We start from the raw sequence: 21,241 nt of genomic DNA on the forward strand, positions 1-21,241 counted from the left end.
AAGGATGATATCCTCCAGATACATCCATTTGCCCAAGAATTTCATAAATTTAATGTTTTTAATAGCTGAGTAGTACTCCATTGTGTAAATGTATCACATTTTCTGTATTCATTCCTCTATTGAGGGACATCTGGGTTCTTTCCAGCTTCTGGCTATTATAAATAAGGCTGCTATGAACATAGTGGAGCATGTGTCCTTATTACAGTTGGAAGATCCTAATCCTGAGCACAATCAATGATGGAGGACCTGCAGCCCTCAAGGTTGGATATGGCCTCTTTTCCTTTTCCAGCCCTTCTAAACCAAAAATTATTTTTTTAAAATATAAAGACCAGTGAACACACATGTTTCTCCTTATCTTCATGAACTAGCCATGTGAGGTGGACATTTTGATGATGACTATAATAAAGCTGAACACCGTGAACATCATTACTGTTCATCGTAACTTTGTTGTCCAGACTTCCCAAGCCACCCGAGGTGAAATCATAAAACCTTCAGGTAAATAGATGGAGCTGGAAAAGAGCACACTGATCATTGTATGCCAGACTCAGAAACACAGACATCACACACTCTTTCTCATGTCAGGCTCCTAGCTCCAAATCTCCCAGATATGAATATATATCCTATAACAACTACAGAAACCCGGAAAGTTAAAAAAGAGAGAGAGGGATGGTTCCTGCTCTTTTAAACAGTAGATTAACTTTGTTTTTATTATATTCATTACTTTTACAAGTAGGTTTCTTTTTTTTCTTTTGTGTTTGGGAGGGAGTATGCATGCACACGTGTGTACTTATGCAGAAGCCAGTGGAGGATGGGCAGTTACTGTTCTCTGCTGTGTTCTTTTAAGACGCTGCCCCTTAATGAACTAAAATCTCACTATTTTGATTAGGCTGGCTGGGCAGCAAGTGCCTAGGATCCTCCTGGTTCCATCCCCAAAGCTGGGGTTGTTGGCATACAAAACCAGGCCTAGCTGGGGATTTGAACTCAGGTTCTCACACTTGCACAGTGAGCACACTTGGCTAGTGAGATATCTCCCCAGTCCTATAGACACTTTGTCTTGATTTTCAAACTCTGCTCCTAAAATGAGCATCTCTGCCTTCTTAGCAACAAAGAAGGTAACTCCCACCCACATCCTTCCCTTCGTGTCTGTGGTATTTGCTGAGAAGGGCAAGGGATTGTTCTAAGGAACGAGGCAGAATTACCATCAGCCATCTTATTTCTTGTTTAGACAAGATTCATAAAGAACTCCCTGTGTGCTAAGTCTTCTCAGGCAATTTCTAGACTTTGAAATGCAAAAGATGGAGCAGACTGCAATCCCTCTTACTGCAACTGAATGGTCCCCATGTACACAGAAGCATCAATACCTGTGTGCCACAAGTTCAAGGCTTGGGAAAGGCATCAAATAGCCCATATTGACTTTAAGTCCAAACAACCATCTTCAGCTCAATTGTAAAGCCCATCGTTGGATTACTGTCTGATGTCTGTGTGTCTCAACTAGTTTGGAATTATCGCCCTTTAAAATTCCAAATCAGCAGCTGAGGAGATGGCTCAGTCAGGAAAATGCCAGCTGCATATGTACGAGGATCCAAGTTTGGATCATTGGCACCACATAAAAATGCTGGGCATCGTCCGTCACACCCATCTGGAACCCTAGAGTAGAGTTGGGGTTGGTAGGCATAGAACCAGATGGATCTCCACTCACTTATGTTCATCCAATTTAGCTAATGTTGGGTTCCGTGGGAGACCCTGTCTCAAACAATGAAGGAAGATAAAGAAAGGTCCTCAGTGTCCACCTCTGACCTCCTCTAAACACATACAAAAGTAACTAATATCAATATCATCATCGTCGTCGTCATCATCATCATCATCATCCCTATATAGATTCTGTATCTGAAATTGGTCAAGGAAAAACTCTGAGCTGAAAAACAGTCTCACAAGAGAAGTTAATCTTCCTACTTCCTAAAAACAAGGCTAAGGCCATAATGCACCAAGAAGACATGTAGTCCTGCTGCACCTAGGCATCTGAAAAGGAAACAGAGTACCCACTTCACAGCCTGCTCACTTGCCTCTGCTGGGTACAGCTCCCCCATGAGCTCCTATGGCGCCATGAAATGACACCCCTCCAGGATGGCTAGAGACCTTGTCATTCCTCACCTTCAACCATGAAGTACATCCTTACCCCCTAAGTACATTTTTTATCCAATTACTGTGTATTTACAGTGAGCATAATTATACCTCATTACTTAATTAGCATGACTGCATGCAGTTTCTAACTTTAAGTATGTGATTATGGCCGTGAAGTACAGAACAGACGAGGTCATAGCTATCGATAGAAAGGCAGGTTGCCTTGGCCCAAGGAGATGAACATGAGTAGATCTCTTTGCTCCAGGTGGCTAAACCTTTGAAGCACATTTTCAGGTACATTTAGGGTTTTAAAATCATTTAAAATCAGATGGTTATTTAATTTCATGTTCCTATGTATGTGTGTGGGTGGGGGGGTGTTATCACAAAATAGTATAGTTGAGCTGTACCATACCCAGGGGATGCAGATGTTTGTGTCTAGAGATGTTTATTCTCTAGGGATTGAGAGCCTCAAGACAACTGTGTGACTTGTATTTGCACCTCAGCCTAATTAACAGGACTTAATTCCCTTGACTCCTAAGATGTCCCATCCTGGCACTCTCCAGATCTTCAAAATAGAAAGGAAGCTGGATATACCGAACCCAGCATCACAGAACTCTCAGAGATCTACTAAACATTCCAATTTAACCTGAAAATGGGATGAAAGAGAAACCAGAGAGGAGCAATCTTAGCTTACATTCATTTAAAATGGTCCATGAACTACGGTCTGGAAACCTGGGCCTGAGAATGCCCAACCACTGGCAAAGTCTAAGAGCTAAATGTCACTGATGCCTTCATCAAGATCCAATAGTTCCCCTAAGGGTCCTTGTCCAGATCAACCAGCATAAGAAAGGAGGAGAGCTTCAGAACCCCACACCTCCACATCTGTCTCATTACTGTCATGGCACATCTTACCAGTGTCATCCTATCCCTCACCAGGCAGCACCCCCCATACTGTAACCTTCCTTTCTCAGTTGCATACTTCAGGGAGCTCCCCAGATCAGCCCTGTAACCAGAGCCCCCTCTTGTCATTAGTAAGGCCAGTCTGAAATTCTGCAGAAGGAAAAGCTAGAAAGGTACACTCCGCCTCCGCAGCAGCACAGCAACTGCTCTCATGGCCTCCGATATTGGCTCAAGGAGGGGCCTGCTCTTCCCAGACAAAGAAACCCATTTTCCATATTTCATGTGCAAGTCCATGATGCTGAGCTAAGTGGCTGGGGAATAAACAGCCATCATTATCCTGAGCTAAGCGATGTTTGTTAGTACAGAGGTTGACAGAAATCTATATCATGCAGATGCACTATTAATACTGCATTGCACACACAGGCTCTGCACTCCCCTCTGCAGCTGGGAAACCAGCCCTGGCAGTTTCTCTTCCAGAAAAGGCAAGATCCATGACTAATAAGCCCAGAAGCAAAGGAGGAGACAAGCCACTTACTCAACCCCATAAAGGCCACAGACTTGAGTCTCCTTGGCTCTATTTCCTGGTGCGGAAAGTTCATAGGTAAGAATAGGAGAGTATATAGTGACATTGTCTTGGGGAAATAAGAAGGGATTAAGCCTCCAAACAGATATATTGTGGCTGAAGAGATATAAAGGGTGGGATTTGCACTCTAGCCCCAGCTTCTATACTTAATATGAGACCAGTAGATGTCTATAAACTGAGTAGGTGAACAAAAGAGAAAAGGACTTTGCAGAAAACCAACAGATAAAGGAATTTTAGCAATCTCATGGGAGGGAGGGGCTGTGAAGATGTCAGGTAGAGCTTCCATGTCCTCTGTGATGGAAGGAAGGAATGAACATGTGGTTGGCAAGCCAGGAGGGACTCAGGGTTGAATGCGTGACTGTTCTCCAAAAGGGAGACTCACAAGGAAAATTTGAATTGGGGAGTCAGCTTGAAAGTATTACATGGCAAAAAAATGAAGACATTGGGAAGATGGCAGAAAAAGCAAAGAAGAAAAGAAAGCGGTGACAGTATGTGCCTTTCATCTCAGCATTCAGGAGGTAAAGGCAAATGGATCTCTGAGTTTGAGGCCAGCCTGGTCTACAGAGAGAGTTTCAGAACAGCCAGGGCTACACAGACAAACCCTGTCTCAAAAAACAAAAAAAAAACAAAAAACAAAAAACAAAAACAAACCAATAAAAAAAGATTTTTTTTTTTTTTTAAAAAAGGAGTGGATCCATAAAAAGGAAGGGCTAATCAGAAGCTTGAATCTGGCCCACAAGAAAGGACTCACCAGACTCTGTTGGCATTCACTGCAAGCTTGGACACACTGTAAACCAAGGGGCCAGCTCTGACATGAGCACACCAACTGGCCTTTGGCCACGCAAGATGGAAGTGGTGTGCATTAGTCTGTGTAAACATCCACAAGAACCATGTTGGCCTCTACTGCTGAGACAATTCAGAGTAGAAGACACTTCAGAAAGCAGGCAAAGAATGGGCATGCATACCTACAAAGAATCTGAGACAGGAGTGGTTAGCAGAGGCAAGTGTAATGGGAACCAGAAGCTACCTGCCTCAGTGCCTCTACTTTGTAAGACAGTTTGACAGTATCTTAGAAGGCTACACATTCTCAATATATGATCTAGGATTGTGCTTAATTATTTATACACATAAGGACAAAACTTATATCCACCCATAAACCTGCATCTGAACGTTTATATGGCTTTATTTTTCCAAATGGGAAACCACAAACAATGAAGCTGCTAATTACCCACTTCAAAAAATTTATCCTGAAGACTTAAATCCTGGTACCTTAGAATGTAAACTCATTTGGAAGTATGGAAATTACAGATGTAATTATTTTAAGTGATCACACTGCGGTACAGTGGGACCCTAATTTAATATGCCTGCTATCTTTGTTAGAAGCCATATGAAGATAGATGGAGTGACTCACCTGCAAATTTGAGGAACAGCCAAGGTGCTGGCTATCCCATCACATGGAGAGACTCAGAAGGATCCACAAGAGCTTCAGAAAAAGCAGTACCCTCCCAGCATCTAGATTTCAGACTGTGACAATATATTCATGTTGTGTGAAGCTGATTTGTCTGGAGTGTTGTGCTATGAAGCTCTAACAAGCTAATACAAGGTCCTTCAGTAGGAGTGAGTGATAACAGTGCAGCACATCGAGAAGTTGGAAAGTTACATGATAATGAAGAATAATAAGCTATCAGGCTATGGATAGACATGGCAGAACTTTAGGGGCGTACTGATAAGTAGATGAAGCCAAGCTGGAAGGCTAGTTTCACTGTAACTCCAACTATATGACAAGTAGAAAAGACATACCCCAAACAATGGGAACAGTTAAGAGATCAGTATTTGCTAGGGGTTTGGGATATGTAACAGGACTTTTAGATCAGAACACAGAACTGCCACCCACCAAGAGACCATCCTACTGAAAACTGTGGACTTTAGCTAACAGTAGTCTCTCAATATTATCATAATGCTATCACTTATCAAAACTGAACCACACTCATGCCAGATTTCAATGATACAGCAGCAAACTGTTGTAGGGCAAGGGAATAAATAGGAACATGTGGGAACTCCACAGTTTGCTCCGTTTTAAACCTAAACCTAACCTAAGAAGAAAACAATTATCTAATGCCAAGAGTAGCTAATACCTCACCTGAAGACATGGTCCCTTAGCATCTTGAATTTGTAATCAAAGAGGTTATAAGTGTCAGACAAAGATTGACCCAGTCTTGTGACTAAGAATTTCGGTCAACCTTGAACATACTACATAGAAACTGTCCTCACTCCTCAACAGGGTATGTCCCTTCATTCAGGAGGTATGGCAGATTTTAGGATCCCTAGAATTCTAGGTAACTGGTTTGATGAATAAAGACAGATGGTGGGTCCCATGGTTCTTGTTTGTTCTTCTTATTATCCCAGGTTCAATTTTGGGAGCTGTGTGATCTAGAGCAAGTCAGCAAAGCTGATAGAGCTTCAGTTGCTTTATCTGTAAAATGGGGTAGCAGGCTCTTCTGTGGAAAGTCAGTTACTGATAACTTAAGGTAAAACACAACAAACACCAGCCTTGGTGCTTGGTCCAGATGCTGAGGTTACAGATCAGCAACCTTGCTAAAGAGCTTAGGTCATGAGGCACCCATATTTATCAACTTTTCCTGACCATAACAAACCCTTAAAATCCTCATTTTATCAAGAGACAATATTTAGATTTTCTCGTTGCACAAAAGGTCCTGGTCTGGGATAAGTCGGACTTCTTGAATTTAGAGCTCTGGAAGGGTTTGGGGTGACAATGGTGCAGAGCATATGGTGGAGCCAAAAATCACTCAGCTCATGTCTAGGGAAGAAAAGTGAGAGAAGACTGCCACTAAGTAACTTTTGAGCGCATATCCCCAGTATCCTAGAACTTCCACTAGATTCTGTCCTTAATGTTTCTACCACTTCCCGAGAGTGCTGCCTTGAATACCCAGTCTCCAATTCATGGGAGCTTGGAGGGTACATTCAGGATCCAAATTATGATACCATCTGATGCATGTTAGTGTCTTCTTTGGCCTTAGTGTATTCAGTAGAAACTAAAAAGTTAAATACTTGTTCTGAGAAGGTAGAGATAAGTAGGTCCTTAGAGCCTACTGGACAGTCAGCTTAAAGTACTCAGCTGATGCTAGGTCAAGTGGAGTCCCTGTCTCAATAAACATGGGAGTTACCTAAAGCTGTCCTCTAGCCAACCACATACATGCATACACATGAACACATAGTGAGAGTGCATGCATGGGTGGGGACAATTATAGCACAGAAGTGCTATAACTGGAAAGAAAGTAAATCCATGTTTGGGAAACAGAACACATTTATTTGAGAGGTGACAGGGTAACTTAGAATCTGGTTTAAAGTCATCCAAGACTGGTACATGGTGTTGTCTGTAAGCCTTGTGTTAGAAAGAAGCAAAGAAGAAAACTCATGTTGTGATAGAGTGTGCCTGGGAGGGATTCATAAGTGTCTGGAATTAAAATGCCATTATATCACAATATATTTAGGAAGAAAATGGTATGGGGCAATGCTATATAGAGAGTGTGCATGTGGGGGAGGGATGTTATTTCAAAACAGGAATTACATACAGCAGTTAGGAAACAATTGCCAGTCTGAAAAAAAAAGGGTAAAGGGTGGAAAACCAATAGCAACAGGCAAAAGCAGAATATACAAGGCACAATGGGTGGGAGAGGGTCTAGGAAGTAAGGGGGGTCTTGGGAATTAGTTATGATTAGCAGTCAAACTGAAGGGGTGACAGCAATGTGTGTCTGCTTCTTCCTTCCTAGAGTCCAGAAGAATGCCTAGCACAAACCCTTCCAGCATGTGTATTTGATGGAGAAGCTATGGTGCACAGATGGCAAGAGGAATAGAGACTCAGAAACCTACTACAGCTGTGCAAAGGGTTCAAAGAAAAAGAGCGTTGAGGATCCTAGGGATATGGCTCAAAAAGTGCACTAGTGGCTCCATTGCAGCACAAGTTGACATGGGGAGAAGAAACAGAAAAACATGGTCTTGGAGGAGGACAGTGAAAGGAAGGGTCAGGCTTGGGGACACATTCCTGTTTGCAGGCTGTGAGGCGCTGACCCTGGGAAAGCGGCTAGCACTACTTGGGAACAAAGGTCAACATAGACACCTGAAGACCAAAGGGATGGTGATGATGGATGCACAGCCAACAGCCTGTTTCCTCAACAGAGATTAGGTTCCGAGAAAAGGGATGAACAGAGAGCCCTAAGCATCATAGACAACCGGGATGCCTTCTCTCCAGCCTATGGGAAAGAGCAGAAGCCTGACTCTGCAGATGGTAGCAAGCCCAGGCCTTTCAAAAATTGACTTTACTGAAGTCCACAAGATACACAAAGGTAATCCAAGACCAAATATGGCTATGCACAAATTTCACTATCTCCATTTGGACAGGTTCATCTGTCTCATTCCATGATCTCTAGCCCAAGACCTTCTGCCACGTGACAAAGAAAACTATATCCATTTTCTAGTGCATTTGGGAGTCTGGGAATGTTTACATAAATAACAAGGGGCTTACTAGATTCAGGTTGGTTACACAGGGCCAAGTAGCTGCATCTTTATTCAGGTCTCTCAGGATCCTGTAAAGGCTGAATCCGTTCAGGATAAAGACAATGTCAAGTGCAGAGCATTTGTTAGGAACATAAGCAGGGGATGCAAGCATCTGATAAGGGATTGATACTAGGTGATCTTTAAATATCCTTGCAGCTTGACATGTGGTGAAAAATGCTGTGGGCCAGATTGAAGACAGATAGAAAGCAGGAAGCAAGAAGCCAAGCAGCCTCCTAATCATTCTAGTCGGAAAGGTCCCATGACTCATGGTAAACACAAGAATAAAGGGGGAAAATCACTCTGAGCTTAATCATTCCTGTAGAGTCTGGATAATGAAGCCTGCAGCCAGGAAGCTCTCTGTCCCTATAGCACTCCCAAATGATACATGTTGAAATGAGAGAAGGGAGGGAATCAGGTGAGGCAAGCCCTGGGATCCATCATATGAATAATTTGGTCTCTTAATACCCTGATTTTCACTATCCTCCCAAAGGTATGAGCCCAGTCTTGCATACAGCACTATGGTTGCTCCTATTGATATGCCAAAGCACATATGGCTTTAACTATTATGACGGCATCTCATTGATAGGGTTGTGTCACAAAGTTAGTTCCCTTGATGGATAAAACCTTGGGAATCAGAGACTCATGGCCTCTCCACCTTTCTGCCCCTGCTTGTGTGAGTCACAGGAGAATTAGCCAAATACAATTATAATGCTCCTTCAAAGTACTTATCGTCCTGCACATGTTTTCTAAGAATAATTAGTTATCCACTGTGTATTGACTGTAGCACTAAAAAGATACTTTGCCTGTGGTCAAGGGTCTTGGACAATTGGAGTCAAGCCCATGATCTTCCTGTGATAAGGTTTGGTTCCCTCCAACCCAAGTGTCTGCCAAGAAGCCTAGAATCTATGTCCACCAACCTCTACTGGCTCATTCCCTAGACAGCCACGTTGGCAAACACACCAGAACAAGTTCCAGAAGGAGAGCTCTGCATGCTCCATGATTTTCCTGGTGTGGTGGCTCCTTGGCTGTGAGATTTTCCCTGACATCCAAGGACACTCAACTGGTCCCAGAGTTCTCTCCACAGCTCTTGGGTTCCCAGGGGACAAAGGCCCTGATGTCTCAAGAGAAACTTCCCCCCATCCCACATGCCACATTCGCCCATGTCTTATACTTGTGTAGATGGCATGATTACCCAAAGCTCCAGTAAATAGATATGACCCTAGGATCTGACTCTGAGCATCCACAGGCCAGAGCATCCACTCAGAGTGGACAGTGATGATCATCAGTCAAGATTCTGTACTTGGGAATCTGCCTGGTCATTAAAGCTCATTTGCAACCCAGAAACCAATGTCTCTGCATGAACACTTCTAGCAGAGGCTGAACCGGGCCTTAACTGCATGTCTGCAGAGAGGTGTGTATGTACACTTTTAATTAGGAGATGAAATTGCTTATATTCATCTCATGCAACATGTTTTAAAATTATTGTTCCAATTTTCATACCATAAACAAGTGCACTCTTCGGGTGGTCTATTCCAGACTGCAATTTTCACCTTTAGTGTTTTTGTTGGTAATTTTGCCCTAAAATGGCATCTAAGCATCACTCTGAAATACCATTCCATGATCTCAAATACAAGATGGTGGCCATATGTCTTACGGAGGAGTCTGTATACAAGATGGGTGTTGATCAGCTATTAGTTGAGTCATATGTGAATGAGTCAGTCACATCTGTTAACTAAGGTGGGTTTTTTTTTTTAATAAAATCACAACATGAAAGGTTATGTACAGGTTAGATGGTAAAATATGGCAAGCAGAAGTTCACCAAAACCAAGCACGATATTTTATCTGTGAGCATAGGTTCAGAACTTTCTAATTCACTGTCTACGGGGACTTTATAGAAAGAACTGCATCAAACAACAGTAAAAACATTTATATTCGAAACAGCAATGGCCAAAGAACTACAGAAGACTGTCCTTCTTGGCTAAGCCTAGCCAGTTCAGACAAGTCTGATCTCAGACAAGCACTTAGTAGTGGTGCTGTTTTGCACAGTTTATACCGTAGATCTGAAACCTTATCTCTTTCCCATGCCCAACTTTGATCTAGAACCCGGTACCCTTTGAATGATACTGACAGGAAGCCTCTGATGAAATACCACAGCAGATTCTAGATATGGAGGCTAATGGCCTGAACTGACACTAGAACAGCCCTACTCAGTGTGGTAAGGTTTACTAAAAATCTCAAGCCAGGGGAAATGGAAGTGAAGGTTGATGGGATGACCTAAGACCTGCTCAGCTGCTGGAAGTCCCAGCAGCAGCAGCAAGAACTATGAGCTTTGAAGAGTATGATTCAAGTACAGAGAGTTCAGACCAGGGGGATGAACAAGACCAGAAAATGCCTTTTTCCTAGGCCTAACCCAGACTGATTGAGACATGGAGAGAAGCCACTGGTGGGAATGCTAGTAGCTGGAATGGGCCGCTCACAGCCTTTTTGGTACTCTGTCTGTATGGTGAGGCCTTTCCCTAACAGGCTACTCCCATCCCTCCCTGGTATCCCTGCTCGCTAGTGGTATATCTGCGCTCTGCTGAGCAGTGGATCAGTCCCTGGGAGGCAGGAGCAGTGTGAAGGGGAGACGCTGTGCATTCACATCACTGGGCAATTGAGCTTGGGAACATAGGAAGGAAAACAATGTTGGCTGGAGGGACAAGCCACCACAGCTTCAGGAGTTGAGAGGGGATCTAGCAGGGGCTCAGAGGAAATATAAAGAGAGTGGCAGAAACCAACAGGAGGTGAGAAACATGGAGGAAATAGTTGCTCTAGGGTAGGAAGAAGGGATTCCTAGAGCTTGAATTGGAATGTTTTTAGGGAGTGCATACTTTGGGGGCTGGGCTGGGCAGCTAGGTAGGTACCATTCAAAGATACCTACTGCCCTTACTGGCTTCCCCTCCTATGGGGGCCTGTATAGATCTTCTGATGACCTCAGAGGTTGCTGTATAGACAGAGCCAGGTCATGTGTTTCAACAGCTAGGCTGGGTCTGCAGAAAAGATCAGCCTCTTTGGTGTGCCCTGCCTTACAGGAGCACCTCTCCTTATTTAGGGCAATGTTGAGCCAGGTGAATAGAAGATGGAACTAAACATAGACTGTGGTCCTCCCTTCCTCGGGGATTCTGCCCACTGGCATCCCCTTATTCAGGATATATTCTGCATTTAAAGACAGAGAGGGTCTCCTAGAAAGTGGGAGGTAGGTAGGTGAAAGGTTACCCTAGAAGGTTCCAGAACCCCAGAGACATGGTTTGCTTCCATACCACCCCCCCCCACAAAGAAAAGTTGGGGTGGGGGACAGAATCCAATCCTATTACTTACATGTGTCTGGCTTGTGGCAATTGTGACCCTGACGGAAGTACTGGGGGTTCTCAATGACTGGGATGCGGGTCATGCCAATGACCACTGTGTCAGGCCCAGCATCCAACGATGACGGTGTAGTGATGCCATGGTTGATGTGATGCAGTGGACTGGCTGAGTCCTCCTCTCCACTGATAACAGCCACAGGACCTGCACAAACCATAAGAGACATAGGACTCGGTGAAGTCACATCCATGCCGTATCAGGCCTGTGCCCAGACCTGTACTTCACTACTTTACCATCATACTTTTCTGAAGAGTATTATCCATTAGATAAGTATTGCTCAATTTCCCTGAATTCTCAACTTCAACAACTCCAGCCAAATTCACTTGCTTGAAAATAACTGACTCTCAGTCATAGAAATAGTTCCAAAATAAAAATGAATTGAAATAACCATGACATAAATCTTTTTAATTCCTTCCCAAACCCAAATTAGTTCAAAATAATAAAGCTCCTAGGTTTCTTTGTTTATGCAGCAATAACAAGACTTAAAAACAGAACCCCTCCTCTACTTGGAGCATAAACAAAGCAAAACAAAACAAAACAAAAAACAACCACTGCTATTGAAGAGCTGAGGAGGTGGCTCAGTTGCTAAAGCCCTTGCCTCATAAGCATGAGGACCTGCGTTATGTCCCCGCCATCACACATAAAAGCCAGACATGCTGGTAAACACTTATGATCCCAGTGCTGGATAGGCAGAGCTAAGAGGATGCCTAAGACTTATCGGCTGGGCACAGAGCTCTGGTAAGAGACCCTGTATAAAGAAAATAAGGTAGAAAGTAATTAAGGAAGACACCCAGAGTCAACCTCATGCACACACACACACACACAGAGAGAGAGAGAGAGAGAGAGAGAGAGAGAGAGAGAGAGAGAGAGAGAGAGAATCCATACACATGCATGTATGCAAAACTCCAGAGTGTCACCCCAGAAATTCTGATTCAGGAAGTCTGGGGTGCCACCTGGCATCAAGATTCTTAATGTTCTCCATGTGTTTTGGTGACCCAGAACCCATGACTAGGAAATTGGAGGCTCTGCGACCTTCAGCATGGCAATTCACTTTCCAGAGTGTGTGATGCAGCTTCTGCTGGTCTCTGTACCATCTTCTTTACTCAGTATTGCCCTGAGCCTCTCTTATATTATACTTTTACAAATGACTATAGTTATGGCTATGTCACTGTTAGCCTAGTGGTAGCCATGATGGTTGTCCTACTCTTGAAACATCCACATTGTCCCACTGACTACAAAGCATACACACCAAAACACCCTCATTTGAATCCCCTGCCCCAACCCCATCCATTTTCTAACCCTAAGAAGAAACCCAGTGTGTAGGTGACTCACAAGCACAAGTTGACAGAGACAATTAATGCTGCAGTCTTAGCAGAACAACGATCGTGTTTGGTGGTGTGATTCATCCATACATTCAAAGAAAACCCCTGTAAAGGGAATTAGCTGTGACTGTTTGTGGCTTCATACAACTGGCGTTTTAAGTGGCTGCTCTGCTAGACACAGGGTCCCCAGACAAAGCGCCTGCTGCGATTTGGTTTTGCGGCTTGAACAATATTTCCACTGCAGAAATCCATTACATCTTACTGAAGTTTATGGAGAGAATATTTCCCATCAAACAGCGAGGTGAAGCGCCAATGAGGCAGAACTAAATGGAAGACTGGTAAATGCAAACGGCGGACCCTGGATTCCACTCCGTCAGCACAGGCAGGCTTATTCCAACCCGTGACAAATGGCTGATGGTGTCTAGAGACTCTGTGCAAAAGTGGCAATAAGTGGTTGCCAAAATGCCCAGAGTAATCACCTGTCTTGCAAAATGGAATGTGGTCCTGCAAACACTTTGCTCAGAAACTCATTGGGAAAAACTTCCATGGTGAGTTGCAGTGAAATGAGGAACACTAAGCCCTCGTATTAGCCGTCCCCAAAACCATCACTAAAATACAAAAGAATTGAAGAAATATTGGTGCACTAGGAAAAAGAGATGAGAATAAGCAAGACATTTCAACAACATTTGGGAAGTTGAAAAAATACATCAAAGGAGGGCAGTGACTCAGAGCAAAGCAGGCGAACACCACTGGCATGTGACCTGTTGGGAGTGCGTGGGCCAGGAGTAGGGTATCCAAAGAGGCTCATGGCCTAACAATAGGCTGCACAGGAAAATAACAAAGAGGCCCATGCCTAACAAGACACTGGACTGATGCTACCGTGTTCTGTTCTGATTGTGGACATAGTTTAATAAGAGTATTTGGCAGTGCTGGACAAAGATGATGATGAATTATCTGTAGTCTATCAGGGTGAATCTAATTGAGGTGAACCCTGGATTCCACTCTGGGGCCACAACCTTGCCCCCACCACACAAGAGGAGCAATGCATTCCTACAGAAGTTGAATCAAAAGACACAGGGGAGGGGGCTTGAAAGAAGCCCAGAACTGAGCCCTTTCTTTCTATTCCTAGAAGAGTCACCTTTGTGCTCAGTCTGCCTACCACTTCCTGCTATCCACTCATCCCAGTACTAAAGATGTGAGCAGACTCTTCCACAGAGAAAGTCAGAAAGAAGGCGTCCAGATGTTGACTTTTTTTCCTTTTCCTGATGAAAAGCTACCCTGGAATCATTTCACAGTGGAGCTGACAGTGAGCATGACAACCGCAGGCACACAACCTGGAATCCTTTCGGCTTTCCACTGCTCGGTTCCTAAATATAGAGAGATGGTGCTGTGGGAGAGACCACCAGACATCTTAGAAGAGTTTCTTCATGCAAGCCGGGTAGTTGGGAGCCCGCAGGAATGAAGGCAATGGATGAGGCAGAAGACTCAGAAAACCAAAGCAACTACCAAAGCAGCCACTTAAAACGCCAGTTGTATGAAGTCACAAACAGTTACAGCTAATTCCCTTTTCAGGGGTTTTCTTTGTATGTATCGATGAATCACACCACCAAACAGTCTAAGAGGGAAATAGGACATCACAGGTATAAAATAAGGCAATACTTAAGAGGTGGACAATTTGAAGGCAGAAAAAAAAGGGTCATTGAAAACTTCAGTCACAAGCATTTTTAAGTCAATGAAGAGTTTAAGAAATCAAGAAAACCTTCCAAAAATGAAACTGAAAGGAAATAAATGAAACCAGGAAGAAAGTAAATTTCTCTGCCAAGATGAAACAACAGTTTAGAAAGAGCTCTGGGAAGTAGAGGAAGAGAATATGAATTTTCAACATGGAATTCTACACACACACGCACACACACACACACACACACACACACACAAATACATACCACCAGGGCATGTGCACTGAACCATCTCCTGGCACTGCCTTCGTGAGGAGAAGATTGTGGAAAATGTTTTTGCTCAAAGGGACAAAGGATTCTAGTACATTCTAGTGCACTGTACTCCCTATTAGCAGCTGGCTTTAATGGCAAGAGCCTGAGATGTGTTTGAAAGGTATTTCCTTGACCCCTGAAAACTGGGAGAGGGATAAATCACCTCAATTAGATTCACCCAGATAGACTACAGATAATTCATTATCATCTTTACCCAGCACTGCCAAATACTCTTATTAAACTATGTCCACAATCAGAATAGAACACGGTAGCATCGGTCCAATGTCTACTACCCAACACCCTCTTATTCATCCTCACTATAAAACAAAAGCCAATAAACTTGGCATGTACCCATTCCTCCTAAGGATGTGAAATAAGGCCCATCATCCCTGCCAGCCCACAGCTGAAACCAGCAGTGTCTGGATGGAACTATAGCACCGAGGTACCACGGGGCTTACTTGGAAATGATTGTTCTGAGTTCACAGCGTCCCTGATCCTGGGTAAATACGACAAGTCTCAGATTCATCACAGTATGATTGTGGGGTATGCTCACAACTAAGAAGGGACACATATGCGAGGTAAGAGGGGAAACTTGTGTGCCTTCCATCCAATGCTGTGAACCTAAAACTCCTCTAAAAGCAGGGATAATTTAAAAAAAACTAAATGTTTTGAAAAAGCCAGTCTCTGTTCTGAGAGTATGTAGTTCCGTGTAAAGCACTTGCCTAGCATGTGAAAGGCCCTGGGTTTGATCCTCAGCACTGCAATCAGAGCCAAGAGTCTCTCAACCAAGCACCATGATACCTTCCCTTAATTTCAGCACTGTGAAGACAAAAAGGCCGGGGGATCGCTCGTTCTAGATAGTCCAGCTACGTGATGAGACCACGTCTCAAAATAAGGTTTAGAGAGGAAAACAGACACAGGGCTGTGTCTTAATGGTAGAGAACTTGCCTAGCACAAATGAGACTCTTCAGTCCCCCTGTACCACATAAATTAATGTCTCCCTACCGCATACAAGCATACTTACAAACACTCTTTCAGGAACAGGTTGGGACCCATGGTGGGCACACCAGCACTTCACTTTCGAATCTGGTTTCTGTTCCAACTCTGATGGCTTTCTTGCCAGTCAGGATGAAAGCCACAGACTTGTGGTCCCATCTTTTCTGATTACTGAAGTAAAGAGCTTACTAAGGTGTCCCAAAGGGGATCAAAATGAAGAAGAAGAGAAAACAAGTCTATGATTCATGTGGGACTTTCCAATGTTTTCTTGAAGCTGCCCACATCTAAAGTATGTAAAGAAAGGGAGCCAAACTGGTGGTGGAGACCGGGGGGGGGGTGACTTAGATATTCATAAGTGGCTGATCCCATGGTGATATCTGGATTCTCGGAGATGTAACCCTAGGAAGAACACATAATGAACTCCTTTCCAGGTGGGCAGAACTCCAATTGCTGGGGAAGGAGCCAGGGCTGCAGGTCATCAGGAGGATCCTCAGGTGCACCGTGGTTCCACAGAAATGTGAGGACGCCATGGAAAACTCTGTCCTTGGAGTCAGCGACACAAAGGGAGAAAGGGGGATAGGATGACTCACACACAGTGGAGGAGGAAAATCAAGTCAGTACCTTCACAGTTTCACTGGCACGTTAGGACACACAGAGCATGGTGTGAGTGCATGAGCCTATATAGATCAGTAACACATCTGATCCAGCGAAGCTCAGGATAAATGGCTAAGTATCTACAAGCCCGGGTTCACCTCTGAAAGGCAGCTTTGATCAATCAAGTTTACAGCTGAACTGTAAAGCAGCAGGTCCATACCCCATTCATGTGTAAGGTCTTTCCTTTATCTTGAAACTTCTTTCCAAAGAGATAAGGTAGCCTCATCCTCCCAACTCTGGAAGCTCTTTTAGGAGCTGAGGTCATGGAAGAGCTCAGACATCTGAGAGCCTCCAGGCATCTGAGGTGCAGCTGTATTCTGCACACCTAGAAGGCATGCAACACCCTCTGCCTCTTTAGAAGTCAGTAAACAGTGGAGAGGACACAGCTCTTCCATGAGGACACATTCCTTTCTCCCAGTGCTGGCACTTGGGAAAGCGTGAGGCAGAGTTCCAGTCTCTTAGACTGGACCAGGACAGAGCAGTAGATCCCGGAGCCACAGATTTGTTACTTTAAGCTGTTAAGCTTGGTGGGGGCACTATGGACTCTCCATAACTAACATGTTCTTTGAGTCTTTTCATTTAGACTATTTTCATGCTTTAGCCCATCTTAAAGACACTTCTACAAGGGCTGGGGAGAGGTTAAGTAAAATGCTTATTGTGCATGCATGAGGCCCAAGTTTGGCTTTCCAACACATACATAAAAAGCCCCCTGTGTGCCTGTCTGTGATCGTAGCACTGACAGATGAAAATAGGAGGGTCCTGGGGGCTTTCTGGACATCTGATGTAGCCCATCAGTGAACTCCAGGTTCAGTGAGTGGTTCTGTCTCAAAGTGGAGAGGTAGAGAATGCTAGGCAAAGACACCTATGGTCAATTCCTAGGCTACACTTACACACTCACAGATACACACACACACACACACTCTCTCACATGGACACACATGCACACACAGACATACACAGACACACACAGGCAAACACACACACAAGCATTCACACATCTCTACAAAAGTAATCTTTCATTCAAAGGGTAAATGTGTCCTGGTCTCAGTGGGGCAGTTCATCTCTAAGTGCCTCCTCTCCACCCTTAGCCCCAAAGGTGGCTTCCATCTCCAGCTGTACATGGAATGAGACCATGGCCACCAAGATAGGACACGAGACATAAAAGAAGCCTGGAAGAGCCTCGTGCTTTTTCTGTGTGTCAGCATGAAGCAAAATGTGCCAACCTTTGGATTAAGGAAGTGAGTCTTTAAAACCTCAACCTTTTCCCACTGATAAAATTCAAACACTGACATGTCCCCGGTGTGTGAGAGTTTCACATCAACAAATCTGGGAGCAAGAACTCATAAACGGGGAAGAAGGGAAACCACAACAAACACAATTAAAAACCCAGCCATGCTTAGAGAGGGATTGCATTTGCTGTCTCATAAAAAGAGCTCGGTCCTCAGAGGCAAACAAAAGAAAATCAATTTCTTAATTTTTATTGGCAGATGTGGGACAGAAGCCAAGTGAAGAGAGGCTGTGACCGAGAGAGTTCCTGGGGACAAGTCACTGCCTTCAATTCCTGCCCAGATCCAATGCTCCCTCCTCTGCTTCCTCCCAGATAGATTTGGCCCAGAGTGACCTCTAGGGCACAGGAGGCTCTGCAGGCTGCCCAACAAGGCATGCCCTCCTCACCACTCGGCTCCTCTCCCAGAAGCATTTCCCCAAAGGCAAGCTTTATTCTCTGGCTCCAGCTCCCTCCTAGCCCTTACAGGAACCAAAGGCAGTGTTCATGCTTCAGAGCATTCAGAGCCTGGAGATATCTTAGTGATTGAAAATGATGCCTATGATCAGCCAGCCTGCGAACATGCTTAAGGAGAGGGAAAGCAGACCCAGTGTTCTGAAGACTCGCTTCCCTTATCTCACTCAGTCATCGAAACCAGCCCTGGGGGTTGATCCTCTTATCCTCTGTGATGCAGCTGAGGAAATTGAAGCTCAAGGTTTTATAATTTGCCCAAGGTCACCCAGTTAATAAACAGTAGACATAGCCTTATCTATCTGGTTTCCAAGTCTGAGTTTATCCCGCTGTCCTAGGTTGGCTCAGGTCCTAACATCTGCTTATGAGAATGGGGCAATTATAGGGGGTCAGTCACTGTACCTTTCCCAGATACACTGTGTGTGTGTGTGTGTGTGTGTGTGTGTGTGTGTGCGCGCGCGCGCGCGCGTGTGTGCATGTGTGCAGTGAGTGCAGTGTGTGTGCAATGTGTGTTCTGTGCATGTGCAATGTATATGTGTGCAGTGTATGTGTGTACCGTGTATGTGTGTGCAGTGTGTGTTCAGTGTGTGTGTGTGTGTGTGTGTGTGTGTGTGTGTGTGTGTGATGCTGGAGATGAGAAATAGCCCAATGCCTTGTGATTGCTAGATGAGTACTCTACCACTGAACTATGCCTGAAGCTTTCAGTTCTAGTCTTAACACCCAGTCAGACCCACAGGGAACTGGCCTTGTGCAGGAAAGAAAATCGCGACATTTTCCTAGGAAACTTTAGAGCTAGAAAATTGCAACACCAAGTTGTAGTGATGAGAAACAACAGAAAATTCAAGGGCAAAGAAATGGCCAGAAGCATGGGGTCCAGAGAGTGGAAAAATGCTTTCAGCCGAGAGGAAAAGCAGCCAGCCTCCTCCAAAGACTGTGTGCAGATGTTACATCAACAGGAAGAAAATAATTACCTTCCAATTGCGTATCTAAGATGATTAGAATCCAAAATGCTGGTGTTCTTTGTCCAAGGCTCCCCTAAAGAGTTCTTAGCTCAAGTCTGGACATGTCTTAATTCAGCTTCACCCATTGTTGTATCATGACTACACACAATTCAACACGAAGGCTAGGGAGATGGCTCAGCCATTAAAACACTTGTTCTGCAAGGAATACAGTTTGGATCCCTATGACCCTCATAAATGCTGGATAGGTATGTCAGCCAGCTTTTAATTCCAGCGCTCAGAGGTGGAGACAGGGATTCCCGGGACAAGTTGATTAGCTGGACTAGCTATATAGGCAAGCTCTGGATACAATTGGGAGACCCTGTAATTAAGTACAAAGCAATCAAGGAAGGCTCTCAACGTCAGCTTTGGGCCTTTACATGCACTCTAATATATATGCAAACAAAGATGCACACCACACACATAGATGCATGCAAAAAGAGAGCTCAGCAAGCCAACATTATGGCAAAATTTGGCTTCTCATAAAGCTGTATCTATAGCTCCCCCACCCTCTTCAGGTTGGGGACTTTGGGGAACTGAAGGAAACACCACCTGAGTTTACAGTGCGTTGGCACAGCCAGGTTGGCAAATCACTGTCATCCCCAAGCCTCCCCCCTTTCTCTCTCTCTCTCTCTCTCTCTCTCTCTCTCTCTCTCTCTCTCTCTCATGCTACTTTTTGCACTAACTAAACTGTATGCCATTATCAAAGAGCTTCAGTTCCCACAAGCTGAGCCCAGATGTCTCCGACTCTCCTCATTCACAAGTGGAAGTGCCAATATTTCAAAAGCCCACTGGTTGACCCCAGGTGGTTTCAGCTGGAACTTCTTTTAACTGACAGTGAGGTCTGATGAGTTAGAAAGAAGAGACAGACAATGGAGGCAGGGGAGAAGAAAAACCCTTTTCAGGAGAAACCTGGAGCCTCATGGGCATATTACTATGTGGGACTTCCCAGTGAGAAGGTCGCCACAGGCAGTCAAAACATGCCCAGGCTGCTCTCTCGAAGCATTCTTGAACACGTGCGGAGTGATGCCCAAACATACAACCACCTGTAGAAAATCTAATTCTTTCCCCCAGAGTGATGGCCTTCAAACTCTATGATAAATCAGAGTAACAATACTAAGTGCTTGCTGAACATTCAGTGACTATAGATGCTACACTGGACTTTCTGTACGTACAATCGCACACAGTGTTCACTGGGAATCACTAATGTAGGTCCTACAAATAGAATCAGAGAAATTAAGTAAACTGCCTAAGGCCACACAGCTAGTAAGCGGCAGTTTCATGCTACAGAGCCAAACTCTTAGACTCTGTGGTCTCTGTGTTTCATCTCTCCTCTACCTGCCTCAAGGTAGACTTGCATACATCCTCAGTGTGGGGGTGCCGAATGGAAGCATTCCCAACCAACATGGCCCCTAAGTTGAAGATACTGAAAACAAGCCTGGATTTACTGCTGGAGGGAAATCATGAGTACCCAGTGGCTTTTGCAGTCTATTCAGAGATGCTAAACTCACTTCTAAGCCCTAAGCATTCCCACTCAGCTTGTCTAGTACACAGATCATATCACTTCATGGCAGACCAGAGGACATTTTCCCCTTGTTCAAAATTCACTCTCACTCTGCAGACATATATGAAGTCCTTAGGAATCTCAAGTGGGGGTAGGGCAGTAAAACTTCAAAATCACAGGCCATTTAGACTAGAGGATCCTTTGATTTTGGTTCATTTGAATCTGAGGTAGGAAAGCATAGGGAATAGCTTAGCAACTTAGGACTCCACTTGGTTTGGGCTATGCACACATATGCTCTAACTGCATTTTGGCAACCTAGCACCCTTATACCTGTATGTACTGTGTATACATATTAGCAGTGTATATAGAATCTATTGACAACCTGGAGCTCCCAGATGTATCTGGCTGCATATATACCTGCTTTGAATAATAGAAATGAGTTACTCCCTTTAGTAACCCCTTG

General features: G+C 44.3%; 1 protein-coding gene across 5 annotated transcripts in view; it reads right to left on the bottom strand.

Annotated features, from left to right (window-relative positions):
- Ntrk3 (neurotrophic receptor tyrosine kinase 3) overlaps window positions 1-21,241 on the bottom strand; it is a 370,545-nt gene that overhangs the window by 144,263 nt on the left and 205,041 nt on the right. For all 5 annotated transcript variants that reach the window (XM_021200791.2, XM_021200784.2, XM_029531709.1 and 2 more), the window contains exon 12: window positions 11,537-11,725. In XM_021200791.2, the coding sequence (XP_021056450.1) occupies window positions 11,537-11,725 (189 nt within the window). The remainder of the gene's footprint in view (window positions 1-11,536; window positions 11,726-21,241) is intronic.

This window comes from Mus pahari, chromosome 1 (assembly GCF_900095145.1).
Source record: "Mus pahari chromosome 1, PAHARI_EIJ_v1.1, whole genome shotgun sequence".
NCBI lineage: Eukaryota > Metazoa > Chordata > Mammalia > Rodentia > Muridae > Mus > Mus pahari.